Below are 15,434 nucleotides of genomic sequence, written 5' to 3'. Positions count from 1 at the left end.
TCTCTATGAAGCACTTTAGAAAATGCAAGCTGTCATTGCAATTTTGTCCCTTTTATGCCATCAAGCCCTTCTTTACACTTCTGCCAGTGACACAATTCCATTGCTGTCCCACATTAACAGAGACTGGATTTTTAGCAACTCTATTTTTCCAAGAACTTCCAAGATGATATTCTTACAGAATATTATTCAGAAACAACACCCTTCCCTATGTCTAGTCTTGTATCCCATAACCAAAGGCCAACAATAGCTTCCCTGGCAGTAATCTGTGTGAATTTCTCGTAGTTTTATACAGTGCTTGGCTAATCCTTTCTGAACAGTGGATATTACCATGCAGACCAGGTGTTTACAGACTAAAACAACTAATTACTTTATTTAAACAGCAGTGAACAGCAATCTGAGACACAATACTCAGCAATTATGAAATGTACATATACATTTAATGATACAAATAAATATACATTGAATAAGTCTGTAATTAGTTAATTACCCTTCTGGTTTAACTGTAGTCTGTCAAATGGCAGCTCCTTTCACTCATGGTCAATTCAGCTCTTCGTTAACCTGCTCAAATCATCATTTCCTTCAAGTACAGACAATTAATGATATGTTGACAACTTGTTCATACACAAATTACAAAAGACCTCCTGTCCTTCAAATTCCCTTTGCTTTTAAAACTTCATTTGTCAACCATTTTTGTTTGGGAACTTAATGACCGTTTATCCTTGACAAATCCATACATATTTCTTTTCAAAGACGAGATGGATCCCACAAAGTAAAGGGGTGAATGTACTAGATATCTGTAAATTGGTATCAGCAACTCACGCATTACCGAACACCCAAATTTGCATGTTGTTTATGGTTTCTGGGTCTTAAAATTTTTATTTATTTTAGAAATAATTATAATTAAGTCAAGGAACCAATGTAATCTCTAAAACAAGGAAACAAACTAAAAATCAAACATTTTACTCTACTATAGTAATCTCCTAGGAATCAAGGTAAGGCTTCATCATGTTAACGTGGTATATTCGAAATTTATTAAATGGTATTTCAACCGTATAATACACGTATTTTCCTGGCTCCACCACAGTATATGGGCCTTCCCAGTGAAGCTGTGTTTTTTGTCGTTTTACAGGCTGTAGTACCAGCACTCTTTCACCTACATCGTATGCTCGGGTTCCAGCATTATGGCAGTACCAGAGATTTCGGCCATATATAGACTGTTTCCGATCTTCTGGAATATTTTCTATCAAATCAAGTAAGGCATCCCTTGCATTCAGCACATGTTCCACTATGTACTTATCCGTGCCAAAGCATTTCCCTAACCAAGCCTCTTTGATCAGAAGCAAAGTCCCATATACTCGGCGCCCATATAGAAGCTCAAAGGGTGAGAACCCAGTCAAGTCCTGTGGCATCTCCCTACAGGCAAACAGAAGATACTGCAACTTTTCATCCCAGTCACAAGGGTTCTGCTCAGCATAGGTACGCAGTATTTGTTTCAATGTCCCATTGAACTTTTCCACCAGTTCATTTACTTGGGGATAATATGAGTTGCTGCGGAGCTGCTTCTCTTGGCACTGCCGTTTTAGCTGCATAACCAATTGGGACATAAAATTCTCGCCCTGATTGGACAGTATCTCATCTGGAAACCCGACTCGTGTAAACATTACAAGCAGGGCCATGGCGACAATGTCTGCTTCGACTGAGACAAGTGCTGTTGCGTCAGGATATCTGGATGCACAATCCACCATCATAAGAATGTAACTCTTCCCAGAGTTAGTTGTGAAAGGCAATGGTCCCACTACATCAATGCTCACTCTTTTAAATGGTATGTTGATAGTGGGTAGGGGTCGTAACCCCAGATTGCCTGCATCTCCTCGTTTATGTGAATAACGACATTTTTCACATGCTTTGCAATGATGTGCCACATCAATGAAAACTGATGGCCAGTAGAAATACTGCAGCATACGGCGTCCTGTGTGCTTAATGCCTTGGTGTTCAGAGCACGGAATGTTGTGAGCAACCTTTAATATCTCACCACGATATATCTCAGGGACTACCACTTCCTCAAATATTTCTGAACCCTTGAAAAAGCCTTCCTTTGGACTCCATCGCCGAATTAATATCCCGTCTTTGTACAGGAATGTACCCCCAAGGTCATTATTTGTTTTGCTGGTGGGATGCATGGCCTGATATCGCACAGCTTCCAGTGAAGGGTCAGTCCTCTGAGCTTCTGCTAGCTCCATTCTGTATAAACCTTTCAGGCTCCTCTGGACAGCTGTGCCCGATGTCAGGCCTGTTCCCAGCTTCCCCGGGGAAGATAGATCAGGAAATCCTTCCATCTTCCAGCTAGGATCACCACTCAAACCTCGGCAGTACCTGTTCAAAATAAAAGGAACTATCAGTATAGATGTGAATAAGGGTAATTGGTAGTGCAGCACACATCTAACTTAAAACCCCATAATTTACAAATGAGCAGTCTTCATTGCTGATACTAGAATCAGAGAATCCCTACAGTGTGGAAACAGGTCCTTCGGGCCAACAAGTCCACAGTAACCCTCCGAAGAGTATCCCACCTAAAGCTATTCCCCTATCGTTTTACTCTACATTTACCCCTGACTAATGCACCTAACCTACACATTCCTGAAGACTATGGGCAATTTAGCATGGCCGATTCACCTAACCTGAACACGTTTGGACTGTGGGAGGAACCCAAAGGAAACCCATGCAGACACGGGGAGAATGTGCAAACTCCACACAGACAGTTGCCCAAGGCTGGAATCGAATCCGGGTCCCTAGCATTATGAGGCAGTAGTACTAAGCACTGAGCCACCATGCTGCACGTAAATTAAAATTAAGAGAATTCATTACTTTGATACAGAAATCTTTCTCTTCTGGCATTCAGTGGCAATATGCTATCTGAAACACTGGTAATTTATTTCTTCTTTTCAAACATACATGTATTTATCTGTATTAAATATGCTTACCAATTCATTTTGGATTCTGTTTCAGTTCCGTAAGCTTCAACCTTATAATACGTACATTCAGGCCCACTGGGTCTACTTCAATGAAGGTGGGGCTATGAGAGATAGCTCCATCAACCCTAGTCTCTAAATCACTGAAGTCTGCACCCTGCTCCATGCCTTTTCTGGTTGCTGTTGACCTCTAGGTAGCAGTATTGTACCAATAGAAATACTACATTCTTAGTCATTATCAACTAAACCTTTTCGATGTCAGTATTTGTGTAGAATAGCTCTTTCTCACTTAGGGACAGCTAGGATTAATCAATCAGAGCCAGGCATAATAAAATATATGCAGAGGCACAGGCTTGACAGCAATGCAGATTGCTTATATAATTTTTAATATAAATATGTAGACATATCTATGGATGAATGCACATATAAAACTAAAACATATATACAGATATATTGCCCTCACGTACAGAATATATGATAATAACCTTTCCACAGTCTGTAAGTTGCAGCAAGTTCTAATTATAAACTTTGTATATGTAGACATTTACCATAAATATTTCACTACCAATATTTTTTTCCAAATTTAAATATTCAAAGTATTTCAGTAAAAAGATTTTCCATAATTTTTCTCTCATTAACTGAAAATTCTAACTTTATAACTGATGTTATAAAATAAAGTTTAAAATGAAACATTTCTACTTATATTGTTTCACAGTAATGTTCCTAACCTTTTTCTTTACTCAACTATCTCCAACCTCTCAACATTGACTTGGGACTCACTACTTCCTGCCTAGAGCAGCAACACTTAGCTGAAGGCAGGTTCTGTAAACCTAGGAAAAGTACAGATCCTGACTGAATCTGTAGCATTTACAGATTTATATCTGTTGGATGATAGACATCTTTTCTCTTCAGTACAAAAATGGTTTGTGTATTTTCCAGATTATTTAAAAAACTCTTAAGACAAATTTAAACTTCAACGCTCAGATAAAATTTCTATTTACTATGGTTAACATCAAAAGATAAAGAAATTGAACTTTGGAAGCAACCAATAATCATTTGTTCAGTGTTAGAAAACAAATATTTTAACTTCAGCAAAAAAATTAAGAGGGAGAGAGAGAGATAATGAAAAGACAGAGGAATGGACAAAGAAGGATGGTCAAAGGGAGGGCAAGGGGGAGAAAGAGAGAGAGAGATAGGCAAACACAAGTAGAAAGGCACAGTGAGAGAAGGGAACTGATATTAACATATTTCCAAAAGCCAAATCACAAATACCAGATTTAATGTTTACAACATTCTAAATAAAACATATTTAATCTATATAACAAACCAGTGCTGTCATTGTGGAAAAGCCACATCCAATGCCAAGTCCATCCTTTCTACCTCCCTCAGGAATCCAGTGAGAATTAAGCCCCACATTCCACCAATCTAGGACTGCCAAATCCATAATCCTTTCCAAAATAACTTCAAATTAAATTATCAATATAAAATCATGTCATACTAAGTAAGGGTATAATTACTGTAAAATGAGAACTGGATTGTATTTTTAAACCTAATTTATCATTTACTCTCTAAGACTTGGAAGTATAGGACCGAAGGGTCTGTTTCGTGCTGTACATCTCTATGACAATTTTAGAAGACGACAGTTGTGGAATCCAATTCTTGAAGCAACTGTAAAATCCCAGAATATAGTTAAGTAGAGTTGTGAAATAGTATGAGATAGAAGTGAGAGTGGTCTACAGGTCTGCTGACAGTAATCACAATGTAGGGTGATGTATACAAGAAGAAATATTGGGTGCTAATGATGAAGGGATACCAATAATCATGAGCGACTTTAATCTACATATAAACTGGAAAAATCAGACTGGAAATGGTAGCCTGAATGAGGAATTCACAGATTGCTTTTGAGATACTTCCTTTGAGTAGCACATCTGAAACCATCCAGAAAAAAGGGTTTTATTAACCCTTGGTATTGTGTAATCAGACTGCATTAATTAATGATGTCATTTTTGGCAGCACAGTGACCACAATTTAATTGAATTTTACATTTAGTTTGAAAGAAAGAAGAGTGTCTCTAGACTAGTTGGGTGGATTGTAAATGTTTAAAAAATTGCCCATAGTCTCCAGGGATGTGCAGGCTAGGTTAGCCATGGGAAATGCAGGGTTACAGAGATGGGATAGAGGGCTGGGTTTTGGTGAGATGGTCTTCAGAAGATCAGTGTGGACTTGATTGGGCTGACTGGCCTGCTTCCACACTGCAGGGACTCTATGATTCTAGTGTTTTCAACATAAATAAGGGTAAGTATGTGGGTGTGAAAGCTGAGTTAGCTGGAGTAAAACTGGGATACTAAACTAGAAGGCAGATCAATAAAGGAGGAGTGGCAGACATTTAAGGAGATATTGAAGAATACTCAAATAAATATACACCTATTATAAAGAAAAAAATCAAGGGGAGGATCCACTATCTGTAGTTAATGAAGAAAGGTTTTGGGAAGCATAAAACTTAAAAGTAATATAATTGTGCAAAGTTGAGTGGGAGATCAGATGATTTATCAAAATCTGAAGAACAGCTGAAAATGACTGAAAAGTATTGAGGAAACAAACTAGGAAAGTAAAAATGGATAGCAAGAGGCTCGACAAAGAAATAAAGTGAGTAATGATCCTCTATGGTTTGAGAATGGGGAGTTTATGGTAGATAATGTGTCTTTACTGTAGAGGATATTAAAAATATTCCAGTAATAGCTGAAACTTAGGAGGTGTAACAAAGAGAGGAACTTGGTAAAATTACAATCACTACAGAAATGGTGCTGAGCAAACGATAGAACTGAAGGCTCACAAGCTCTTGGGTCCTGATAAATCTCATCCTATGAACTTAAAAGAGATGATGAATGATGCAGAAGCTGCACTGGCGTTAGTTTTCCAAAAGAGTCAAGATTGTGAGAAGAAAACTATGGATTTGGGAAAACTATGGATGGTTCTCATCTGTTTAAATCCTCCCCCTTACCCTCTCCTTTGTGACTTGGAAAGTTAAGCAACACAATGCTTCTCACCCAATATCAGGTCTTTTCAAAGTTTCTTCATAATACATGTTAGAGTGTAGACATTCCCTTTCACGGAAATTACGCTCCTGCTCTTTCCCTCCCTCCTGCAAAGAAACAGAACATCAGGTTACTGCAAGTTGTTGATAACAAAAGACGCACTTCAGAAAAATATATAGCAATCTGAAGCTATCAACCTGGTTGAGTTTAGTGAAGTGACGTTTTCACCTGTCTTTTAAATTATTGCTGTTATTTTTGTGTTCTACTGAACAATAATACCGGTTCCTCACCAAGTGTTATTATGTATGTATAAACTGATTTAGAGTCATAGATACGTACAACACGGAAACAGACCCTTCAATCCGATTTGTCCATGCTGACCAGATATCCTAAACTGATCTAGTCCCATTGCCAGCACTTGGCCCATATCCCTCTAAACCCTTCCTATTCATATACCCATCCAGATGCCTTTTAAATGTTGTAATTGTCCCACCCTTCACCACTTCCTCTAGCAGCTCATTCCGTACACGCACCACCCTCTGCGTGATGGGTCAGAGCACTAATTCATAATTGAGGACCATCAAAACAAAGTCTTGCAGAACGTGAAGACAAGCACAGCTTTGTTTCTAGTAAATCAAGCCCCTCTGTGTATTTAAGCTGAAACTAACTAGAGGCTGTCCTTCACCACCCTAAAGACAATTAACTCAAATAAATGCAGCATAAAGGAATTGAAACTTGTGGATTTACCTTGCACACCACACATTTCAACTGCCAGCCATGCTATCAAAGAAAATCTAGAGTTGTTATCACTGCAAGATATAACTAAACATATTAATCAATTATGTTTTGTTCTCTTGTTTTGCTTTTTTTTTAATCAACAAATTTCTCTGTATCATTAAGCTAATTTTTCTTGATGTCAATCAACCCGATATTGGTGGGAGAGAAAATTCATGATTCCATCACTAGGGACATGTAACAGGGGGAAATCAGAACAATCAAGACTGGATAAAAGAGAAATCATACACTCAAAGCTACTAGCTTTGTTTGTTATTTTTAAAACAGAGTAGATAAAGGATTGTGGACCAACGTAATGCATCAGTCTTCAAGGTGCAAGACATGAGTAATATGTCAAAAATTCAAGAGAGTAAGAAGACAGAGCTCAGTATGGTGGTCATCGTCAAGGAGAAGGTGCTAGAAAAACTGAATGGGCTAAAGGTGGATAAGATGGACTACGCCCCAGAGTGAAAAGAGAGACAGCTGAAGAGATAGTGGAGGTGTTAGTTGTGCTTTTTCAGGAATTGCTGGAGTCAGGGAGGGTCCCAGAGGACGGGAAAATCACTAATGTGACACCCCTGTTTAAAAAAGGTGTAACGCAAAAGTTGGAGTTTGCAGCCGATACAAAGATAGGTAGAGGGACAGGTAGCATTGAAGAGGTGGTGAGGCTGCAGATGGATTTGGACAGGTTAGGAGAGTGGGCAAAGAACTGGCAGATAGAATACAATGTGGGAAAGTGTGAGGTCATACACTTTGGAAGAATAGAGGCATGGACTACTTTCTAAACAGGGAGAAAATTCAGAAGTCTGAAGTGCAAAGAAACTTGGGAGTTCCAGTCCAGGATTCTCTCAAGGTAAACTTGCAGGTTGAGTCAGTAGTTAGGAAGGCAAATACAATAATGGCATTTATTTGAAGAGGACTTGAATATAGAAGCAGGGATATACTTGCGAGGTTCTGTGTGGCTCTGGTCAGATCACATTTGGAGTATTTTGTGCAGTTTGGGCCCCATATCTTAGGAAGGGTGTACTGGCCCTGGAATGTGTTCAGAGGAAGTTTATGAGAATGGTCCCAGGAATGAAAAGCCTAACATATGATGAACATTTGAGGACTATGGGGCTGTACTCAATGGAGTTCAGAAGAATGAAGGGGGAATCTAATTGAAGCATACAGAATATTGAATGGCCTGCACAGAGTAAATGTTGGGAAAATGTTTCCATTGATAGGAGAGACTAAAACCAAAGGGGACATCCTTAAGTGTAAAGATTGAAATTGGCAGGCATGACGTGGCTGGCATCATGGAGACCTGGTTGCAAGGGGGATCAGGATTGGGAGCTGAACATCCTATCAACAAGATAGGCAGGTGGGCAGAGGGGGTGGGGTTGCCTTTTTAGTAACAGAAAGAAACAAAGTAGTATCAGATGCTGCAGAATCTATGTGGGTAGGAATGAGGAACCGCAAAAGTAAAAAAAAACCCATAGTTGGAGTTATGTACAGGCCTCCAGACTGTAGACAGGAACGGGGACACAAGATACAACAGGAGATTAAAAAAAGCTGTGTAGGAAAGGCAAAGTTACAGTGATCATAGGGGATTTAATTGTGCAGGTGGATTGGGAAAATCAGGTTGGTTATGGATTGCAAGAAAAGGAATTTATACAATGTATACAAGATGGCTTTTTGGAGCAGCTTGTGGTGGAGCCCACTAGAGAACAGGCAATACAAATGACATGTTGTTCAATGATAAAGGAGCTTAAAGTGAAGGAACCCTTAGGAGGCAGTTATCATAATATGATTGAGTTTACTCTGCTGTTTCAGAAGGTGAATATAGAATCAGAGGTAACAGTATTACAGCTGAATAAAGGCAACTACAGAAGCATGAGAGAGGAGCTGGATAGAATAGACTGGGAGAGGAACCGAGCAGGAAAGACAATGGACCAGCAATGGCAGGAGTTCCTGAGAGAAATTCAGAAGATACAGCAGAGGTCCATTCTGAGGAAAAAGTAGCATGATACAGGGAAGATGAGGAAACCATGGCTGACGAGGGAAGTCAGAGATAGCATAAAAACAAAAGAGAAAGCAATAATGTGGGGAAGGGCAGTGGGCAACCGGAGGATTGGGAAGCTTAGAAAGACCAACAGAGGGCAACAAACAAAGAAATGAGGGAGAAGGTTAAAGATGAGGGTAAACTAGCTAGTAATATAAAGAAAGACTGTGAGAGTTTCTTTAGAGATATAAAGAGGAAAAGAGAGGCAATAGTGGACATTGGGCCACTGCAAAATGATGCTGGAGAGATAGTAATGGGGAACAAGGAAATGACTGAGGAACTGAATAATTACTTCGTGTCACTCTTCATAGTGGAAAACACGAGTAAATCCCAAAAACTGAAGAGAGAGGGGGCAGAGCTGAGTATGTTGGTAATCATCAAGAAACAGGTGCTACAAAAACTAAATGGGCTGAAGGTGGATAAATGATCTGGACCAGATGGACTACACCCCAGAATTCTAAGGAAGATAGCTGAAGAGATAGTGAAGGCTTTAGAGGTGATCTTTCATGAATTGCTAGAAACAAAAAGGGTCCCAGAGGACTGGAAACTCACTAACGTGACACCCCTGTTTAAACAGGGAGTATGGCAAAAGACAGAAAATTTCAGACCAATTAGCCTAACCTCAGTCATGAGTAAGATTCTAGAATCCATTATGAAGGATGAGATTTCTAAATACTTGGAAGTACGTGGTAAAATAAGGAAAGGTCAGCATGGATTCATCAGGGGAAGGTCATGGCTAACAAATTTGCTAGAATTCTTTGAGGAAGTAATGAGCTGGTTAGACCACGGACAGCCAATGGATGTTATCTACCTGGACTTCAATAAGGCCTTTGACAAGATGCTGCACAAGAGCTACTGAGTAAGATAAAGGTCCAAGTGGTAGCATGGGTAGAAGTTTGGCTGTTTGGCAGGAAGCAGAGAGTAAGTATAAAAGAGTTCTCAGGATGGCAGCTGAGGTGGTGTTCCGCAAGGCTCAGTTTTGGGACCACAACTTTTCACTTTATACATTAACAATCTAGATAAAGGAATTGAGGGCATTCTGGCTAAGTTTGCACACAATACAAAGATAAGTAGAGGGACAGGTGACATTGATGAAGCGGGGAGGCTGCAGATTGATTTGGACAGGTTAGGAGAGAAGGCAAAGAAGTGCCAGATGGGAAACAAGGAAAGTAGCAGGGAACAAGGAAATAGCTGAGGAACTAAATAATTACTTCACGTTAGTCTTCACAGTGGAAGAAATGAGTAAGACCTCTAAATATCCCACTAAATGTGGGAAAGTGTGAAGTCATGCACTTTGGTAGGAAGAATAGAGGCATGACTATTTTCTAAATGGGGAGAAAATTTAGACCTCTAAAGTGCAAAGAGACTTGGGAATTCTAGTCCAGGATTCTCTCAAGGTAAACTTGCAGGTTGAATCAATGGTTAGGAGAGCAAATGCAATGACGGAATTTATTTTATTTTGAGAGGACTTGAGTGTAAAAGCAGGGATGTACTTCTGAGGGTCTATAAGGCTCTGGTCAGACCACATTTGGAGTATTGTGTGCAGTTTTTGGCCCCATATCTCAGGAAGGATGTATTGGCCCTGGAGTGTGTTCAGAGGAGTTTCACGAGAATGATCCCAGGAATGAAAAGCTTAACATATGAGGAAATGTTTGAGAACTCTGGGTCTATATTCAACAGAGTTTAGAAGGATGAGCAAAGGTCGAATAGGAACATATAAAATACCAAATGGCCTGGACACAGTAGATAATGGGAAAATGTTTCCATTTGTAGGAGAGACTAGGACCCAAGGGCACAGCCTTAGAGGAAAGGGAAGACCCTTTAGAACAGAGATAAGGAGAAACTTCTTCAGCTAGAGAGTGATGAACCTACGGAATTCATTGCCACAGAAGGCTGTGGAGTCCAGGTCATTGAGTGTATTTAAGACTGAGATAGATAGGTTCTTGATTGTCAAGAGGATCAAGGGTTACGGGGAGAAAGCAGGAGAATGGAGTTAAGAAACTTATCAGTGATGATTGGCAGAGCAGACTCGATGGGCTAAATGGCCTAATGTTGGCTCCTAGGGTTGGGCACCAAATATTAGAACAAAGAACAAAGAAAATTACAGAACAGGAACAGGCCCTTTGGTCCTCCAAGCCTGCGCTGATCCAGATCCTCTATCTAAACCTGTCACCTATTTCTAAGGGTCTGTATCCCTCTGCTCCCTGCCCATTCATGTATCTGTCTAGATATACCTTAAATGATGCTATTGTTCCTGCCTCTATCACCTTCACTGACAACACACTCCAGGCATCCACCACCCTCTGCATAAAGAACTTTCCACACTTATCTCCCTTAAACCTTTCCCCCTCACCTTGAACTCATAACCCCTCATAATCGAGTCCCCCACTCTGGGAAAAAGCTTCTTGCTAACCATCCTGTCTATACCTCTCATGATTTTGCAGACCTTAATCAGTTCCCCTCAACCTCTGTCTTTCTAATGAAAATAATCCTAATCTACTCAACCTCTTTTCATAGCTAGCGCCCTCCAACCAGGCAACATGCCACTGAACCTCCTCTGCACCCTCTCAAAAACATCCACATCCTTTTGTTAATGTGGCAACCAGAACTCTACGCAGTATTCCAAATGTGACTGAACCAAAGTCTTCTACAACTGTAACATGACCTGCCAACTCTTGTACTCAGTACACTGTCTGATGAAGGAAAGCATGCCATATGCCTTCTTGACCACTCTATCAACCTGCATTGCCACCATCAGGGTACAGTGGACCTGAACACCCAGATCTCTCTCTGTACATCAATTTTTTTTCAAGGGCTTTTCCATTTACCATATAGTTCGCTCTTGAATTGGATCTTCCAAAATGCATCACCTTGCATTTGCCCGGATTGAACTCCATCTGTCATTTCTCTACCCAACTCACCAATCCATCTATATTCTGTTGTGTTCTCTGGCAGTCCCCTTCAGTACCTGCTATTCCGCCAATCTTAAAGTCATCTGCAAACTTGCTAATCAGACTACCTAAACCTTCCTCCAGATCACTTATGTATATCACAAACAAAAGTGGTCCTATCACGGATCCCTGTGGAACACCATTGGTCTCAGTTCTCCATTTTGAGAAACTCCCTTCCACTGCTACTCTGTCTCCTGCTGCCCAGCCAGTTCTCTATTCATCTGCTAGTACACCTCGGACCCCATGCGACTTCACTTTCTCCATTGGCCTATCATGGGAAAACTTATCAAACGGCTTACTGATTAGCTTTGCCAGTGCCCTGCCAGTGACAGACACACCCAATGAACAATTTCTTTAAAAATTACTTATATAGTCAGAGATCTATAACAAAGAAAAAGGCTCTTCATTCCATGAATCCAGTGAAAACATCACCTAACTATTCTAATTTTCCAACACTTGGTCATTGCTTTGTATGCGTTGTTATCACAAGTGCACATGCAAGTACTTCTTAAGTGTTATCAAGGTTTCTAACCCCAAAACCAGATTCTGAGTGAAAAAGTTTTTTCCTCACACCATCTCAAAACGTTCTGCCATTTACCTTAAATCTATGCCCCGGGGCCAATGATCCCTCGATCAAAGGGAAAAGTCTCTTTTTATCTATCCGATCTCTGCCTCTCATAATTTTATACATCTCAATCATGCCCCCCTCTCAATCTCCACTGCTCAAAAGAAACAACACCGGTCTGTACAATCTCTCTTTATAACTAAAATTCTCCAGCCCATGCAACACCCCAACAAATCTCGGCTATCTTCTCTGCACCCTCTCCAGTGCTATCACATCACTCAATGTAGTTTCCAGAACTGTACACAGTACTTCAATTGTGGTTTAACCAACGTTTTATACAGTTCTCAGCATAACCTTCCTGCTCTTAAACTCTGTGCCATTTACCATATACCTTCTAACTACTTTACCCAGTTGTCTTGCGACCTTAAGGGGCTGATGTACATGCTCAAGGTCCTCCAAGTACCATCTGTATTTCCTGATGTTATTTGAAATAGTTATCCCTTTGGTAGTAGCTCCATATTCCCACAGTCCTACAAAGTGAGGTTGAGTCCTTCCTCTAAGCTCAAGCAAGTTGCTTTACAAGGAAATTACTCCTAGCTCTGTTTAGGTGTAAAACATAGTCTCTAATTTGATTACACCACTCCTAACCCGTACATCTAAGTCATCCATTCTTCGAGTGAAATATCAAGACCCTAGACAGATTCAAGGAGAATACCACTTGTCAAACGTAACAATCAAGATACATGAACCTCAGCACTAAGTCTCCTGCATTTCAATCAATTACCAGTGCAGGTCTTCCAACATTGGCACTATTACCTCCTCTAATAATCCCGTGTGTATATTTCATTACAAATACGGTAAAATTTAAAAGGTCTCACCCTCTAGTTTCTTCACCTTCCCTCTTTAAATAATAGATGATATTTGCTCATTTTCAATCCAAAGGTGCAATTCCTGAATTTACAGTGCTTTGGAAAATGATGACAAAGATTTGCAACTTTCTCGTCTTTTGTGTTTAATAAGCTAACATAAGTTTGATTAATTTCTTCATTACATTTTTTAAAAACAATATTTAAATCCATCAAATTCCTTGCTTTAGACTTGCCTCCTTACTTTGATATCTCGTCATCTTCCTCTGCTGTGAAAATGGATAATGTATTCATTTAAAATTGTGCATTGTACAGCTTTACAACAAGTGCATTTATACTTAATGGACCTATATTACCCTTTGTGACCGGTTTCCTTTAGTGCTGATAAAAAAGTATTTGCTCATAGAGTCACAGAGATGTACAGCATGGAAACAGACCCTTCGGTCCAACCCGTCCATGCCGACCAGATATCCCAACCCAATCTAGTCCCACCTGCCAGCACCATGCCCATATCCCTCCAAACCCTTCCTATTCATATACCCATTCAAATGCCTTTTAAATGTTGCAATTGTACCAGACTCCATCACTTCCTCTGGCAGCTCATTCCATACACGTACCACCCTCTGTGTGAAAAGGTTGCCCCATAGGTCTCTTTTATATCTTTCCCCTCTCACCCTAAACCCATGCCCTCTAGTTCTGGACTCCCAGACTCCAGGGAAAAGGCTTTGCCGATTTACCCTATCCATGCCCCTCAATTTTGTAAACCTCTATAAGGTCACCCCTCAGCCTCCGACACTCCAGGGAAAACAGCCCCAGCCTGTTCAGCCTCTCCCTATAGCACAAATCCTCCAACCCTGGCAACATCCTTGTAAATCTTTTTTGAACCCTTTCAAGTTTCACAACATCTTTCCGATAGGAAAGAGATCAGAATTGCACACAATATTCCAACAGTGGCCTAACCAATGTCCTGTATAGCCGCAACATGACCTCCCAACTCCTGTACTCGATACTCTGACCAATAAAGGAAAGCATACCAAACGCCTTCTTCACTATCCTATCTACCTGCGACTCCACCTTCAAGGAGCTATGAACCTGCACTCCAAGGTCTCTTTGTTCAGCAACACTCCCTAGGACCTTACCATTAAGTGTATAAGTCTTGCTAAGATTTGCTTTCCCAAAATGCAGCACCTCGCACTTATCTGAACTAAACTCCATCTGCCACTTCTCAGCACATTGGCCCATCTGGTGAAGATCCTGTTGTAATCTGAGGTAACCTTCTTCGCTGTCTACTACACCTCTAATTTTGGTGTCATCTGCAAACTTACTAAATGTACCTCTTATGCTCGCATCCAAATCATTTATGGAAATGACAAAAAGTTGAGGACCCAGCACCGATCCTTGTGGCACTCCACTGGTTACAGGCCTCCAGTCTGAAAAACAACCCTCCACCACCACCCTCTGTCTTCTACCTTTGAGCCAGTTCTGTATCCAAATGGCTAGTTCTCTCTGTATTCCATGAGATCTAACCTTGCTAATTAACCCCCCCGGGGAACCTTGTCGAACGCCTTACTGAAGTCCATATAGATCATGTCTACTGCCCTGCCCTCATCAATCCTCTTTGTTACTTCTTCAAAAAACTCAATCAATTTTGTGAGATATGATTTCCCACACACAAAACCATATTGACTGTCCCTAATCAGTCCTTGCCTTTCCAAATCCTGTCCATCAGGATTCCCTCCAATAACTTGCCTACCTCCGACGTCAGGCTCACTGGTCTATAGTTCCCTGGCTTGTCCTTACCACCCTTCTTAAACAGTGGCACCACGTTAGCCAACCTCCAGCCTTCTGGCACCTCACCTGTGACTATCGACGATACAAATATCTCAGCAAGAGGCCTAGCAATCACTTCTCTAGCTTCCCACAGAGTTCTAGGGTACACCTGATCAAGTCCTGGGGATTTATCCACTTTTATGCATTTCAAGACATATCCAATACTTCCTCCTCTGTAATCTGGACATTTTGCAAGATGTCACCATCTATTTCCCTACAGTCCATATCTTCCATATCCTTTTCCACGGTAAATACTGATGCAAAATACTCATTTAGTATCTCCTCCATTTTGTGCAGCTCCACACAAAGGCCTCCTTGTTGATCTTTGAGGGGCCCTATTCTCTCCCTAGTTACCCTTTTGTCCTTAATGTATTTGTAAAAACCATTTAGATTCTCCTTAATT

General features: G+C 40.5%; 1 protein-coding gene across 4 annotated transcripts in view; it reads right to left on the bottom strand.

The window, feature by feature from the left end:
• Nucleotides 1–342: 342 nt before the first annotated feature.
• The window catches only part of LOC122565142 (uncharacterized), a 106,656-nt gene continuing 91,564 nt past the window's right edge, over nucleotides 343–15,434 (bottom strand). For all 4 annotated transcript variants that reach the window (XM_043720808.2, XM_043720807.2, XM_087976186.1 and 1 more), the window contains 2 exons: nucleotides 6,017–6,111; nucleotides 343–2,373 (listed from right to left, as the gene is read on the bottom strand). In XM_043720808.2, coding sequence (XP_043576743.2) covers nucleotides 981–2,373; nucleotides 6,017–6,111 — 1,488 coding nt within the window. In that variant the 3' untranslated portion in view covers nucleotides 343–980. The remainder of the gene's footprint in view (nucleotides 2,374–6,016; nucleotides 6,112–15,434) is intronic.

The sequence above is a fragment of the Chiloscyllium plagiosum genome, unplaced genomic scaffold, assembly GCF_037043375.1.
Source record: "Chiloscyllium plagiosum isolate Xiang-an unplaced genomic scaffold, Cpla_swu_hap1 HiC_scaffold_28, whole genome shotgun sequence".
NCBI classification, from domain to species: domain Eukaryota; kingdom Metazoa; phylum Chordata; class Chondrichthyes; order Orectolobiformes; family Hemiscylliidae; genus Chiloscyllium; species Chiloscyllium plagiosum.
This window is presented reverse-complemented; position numbering and strand designations above follow the sequence as displayed.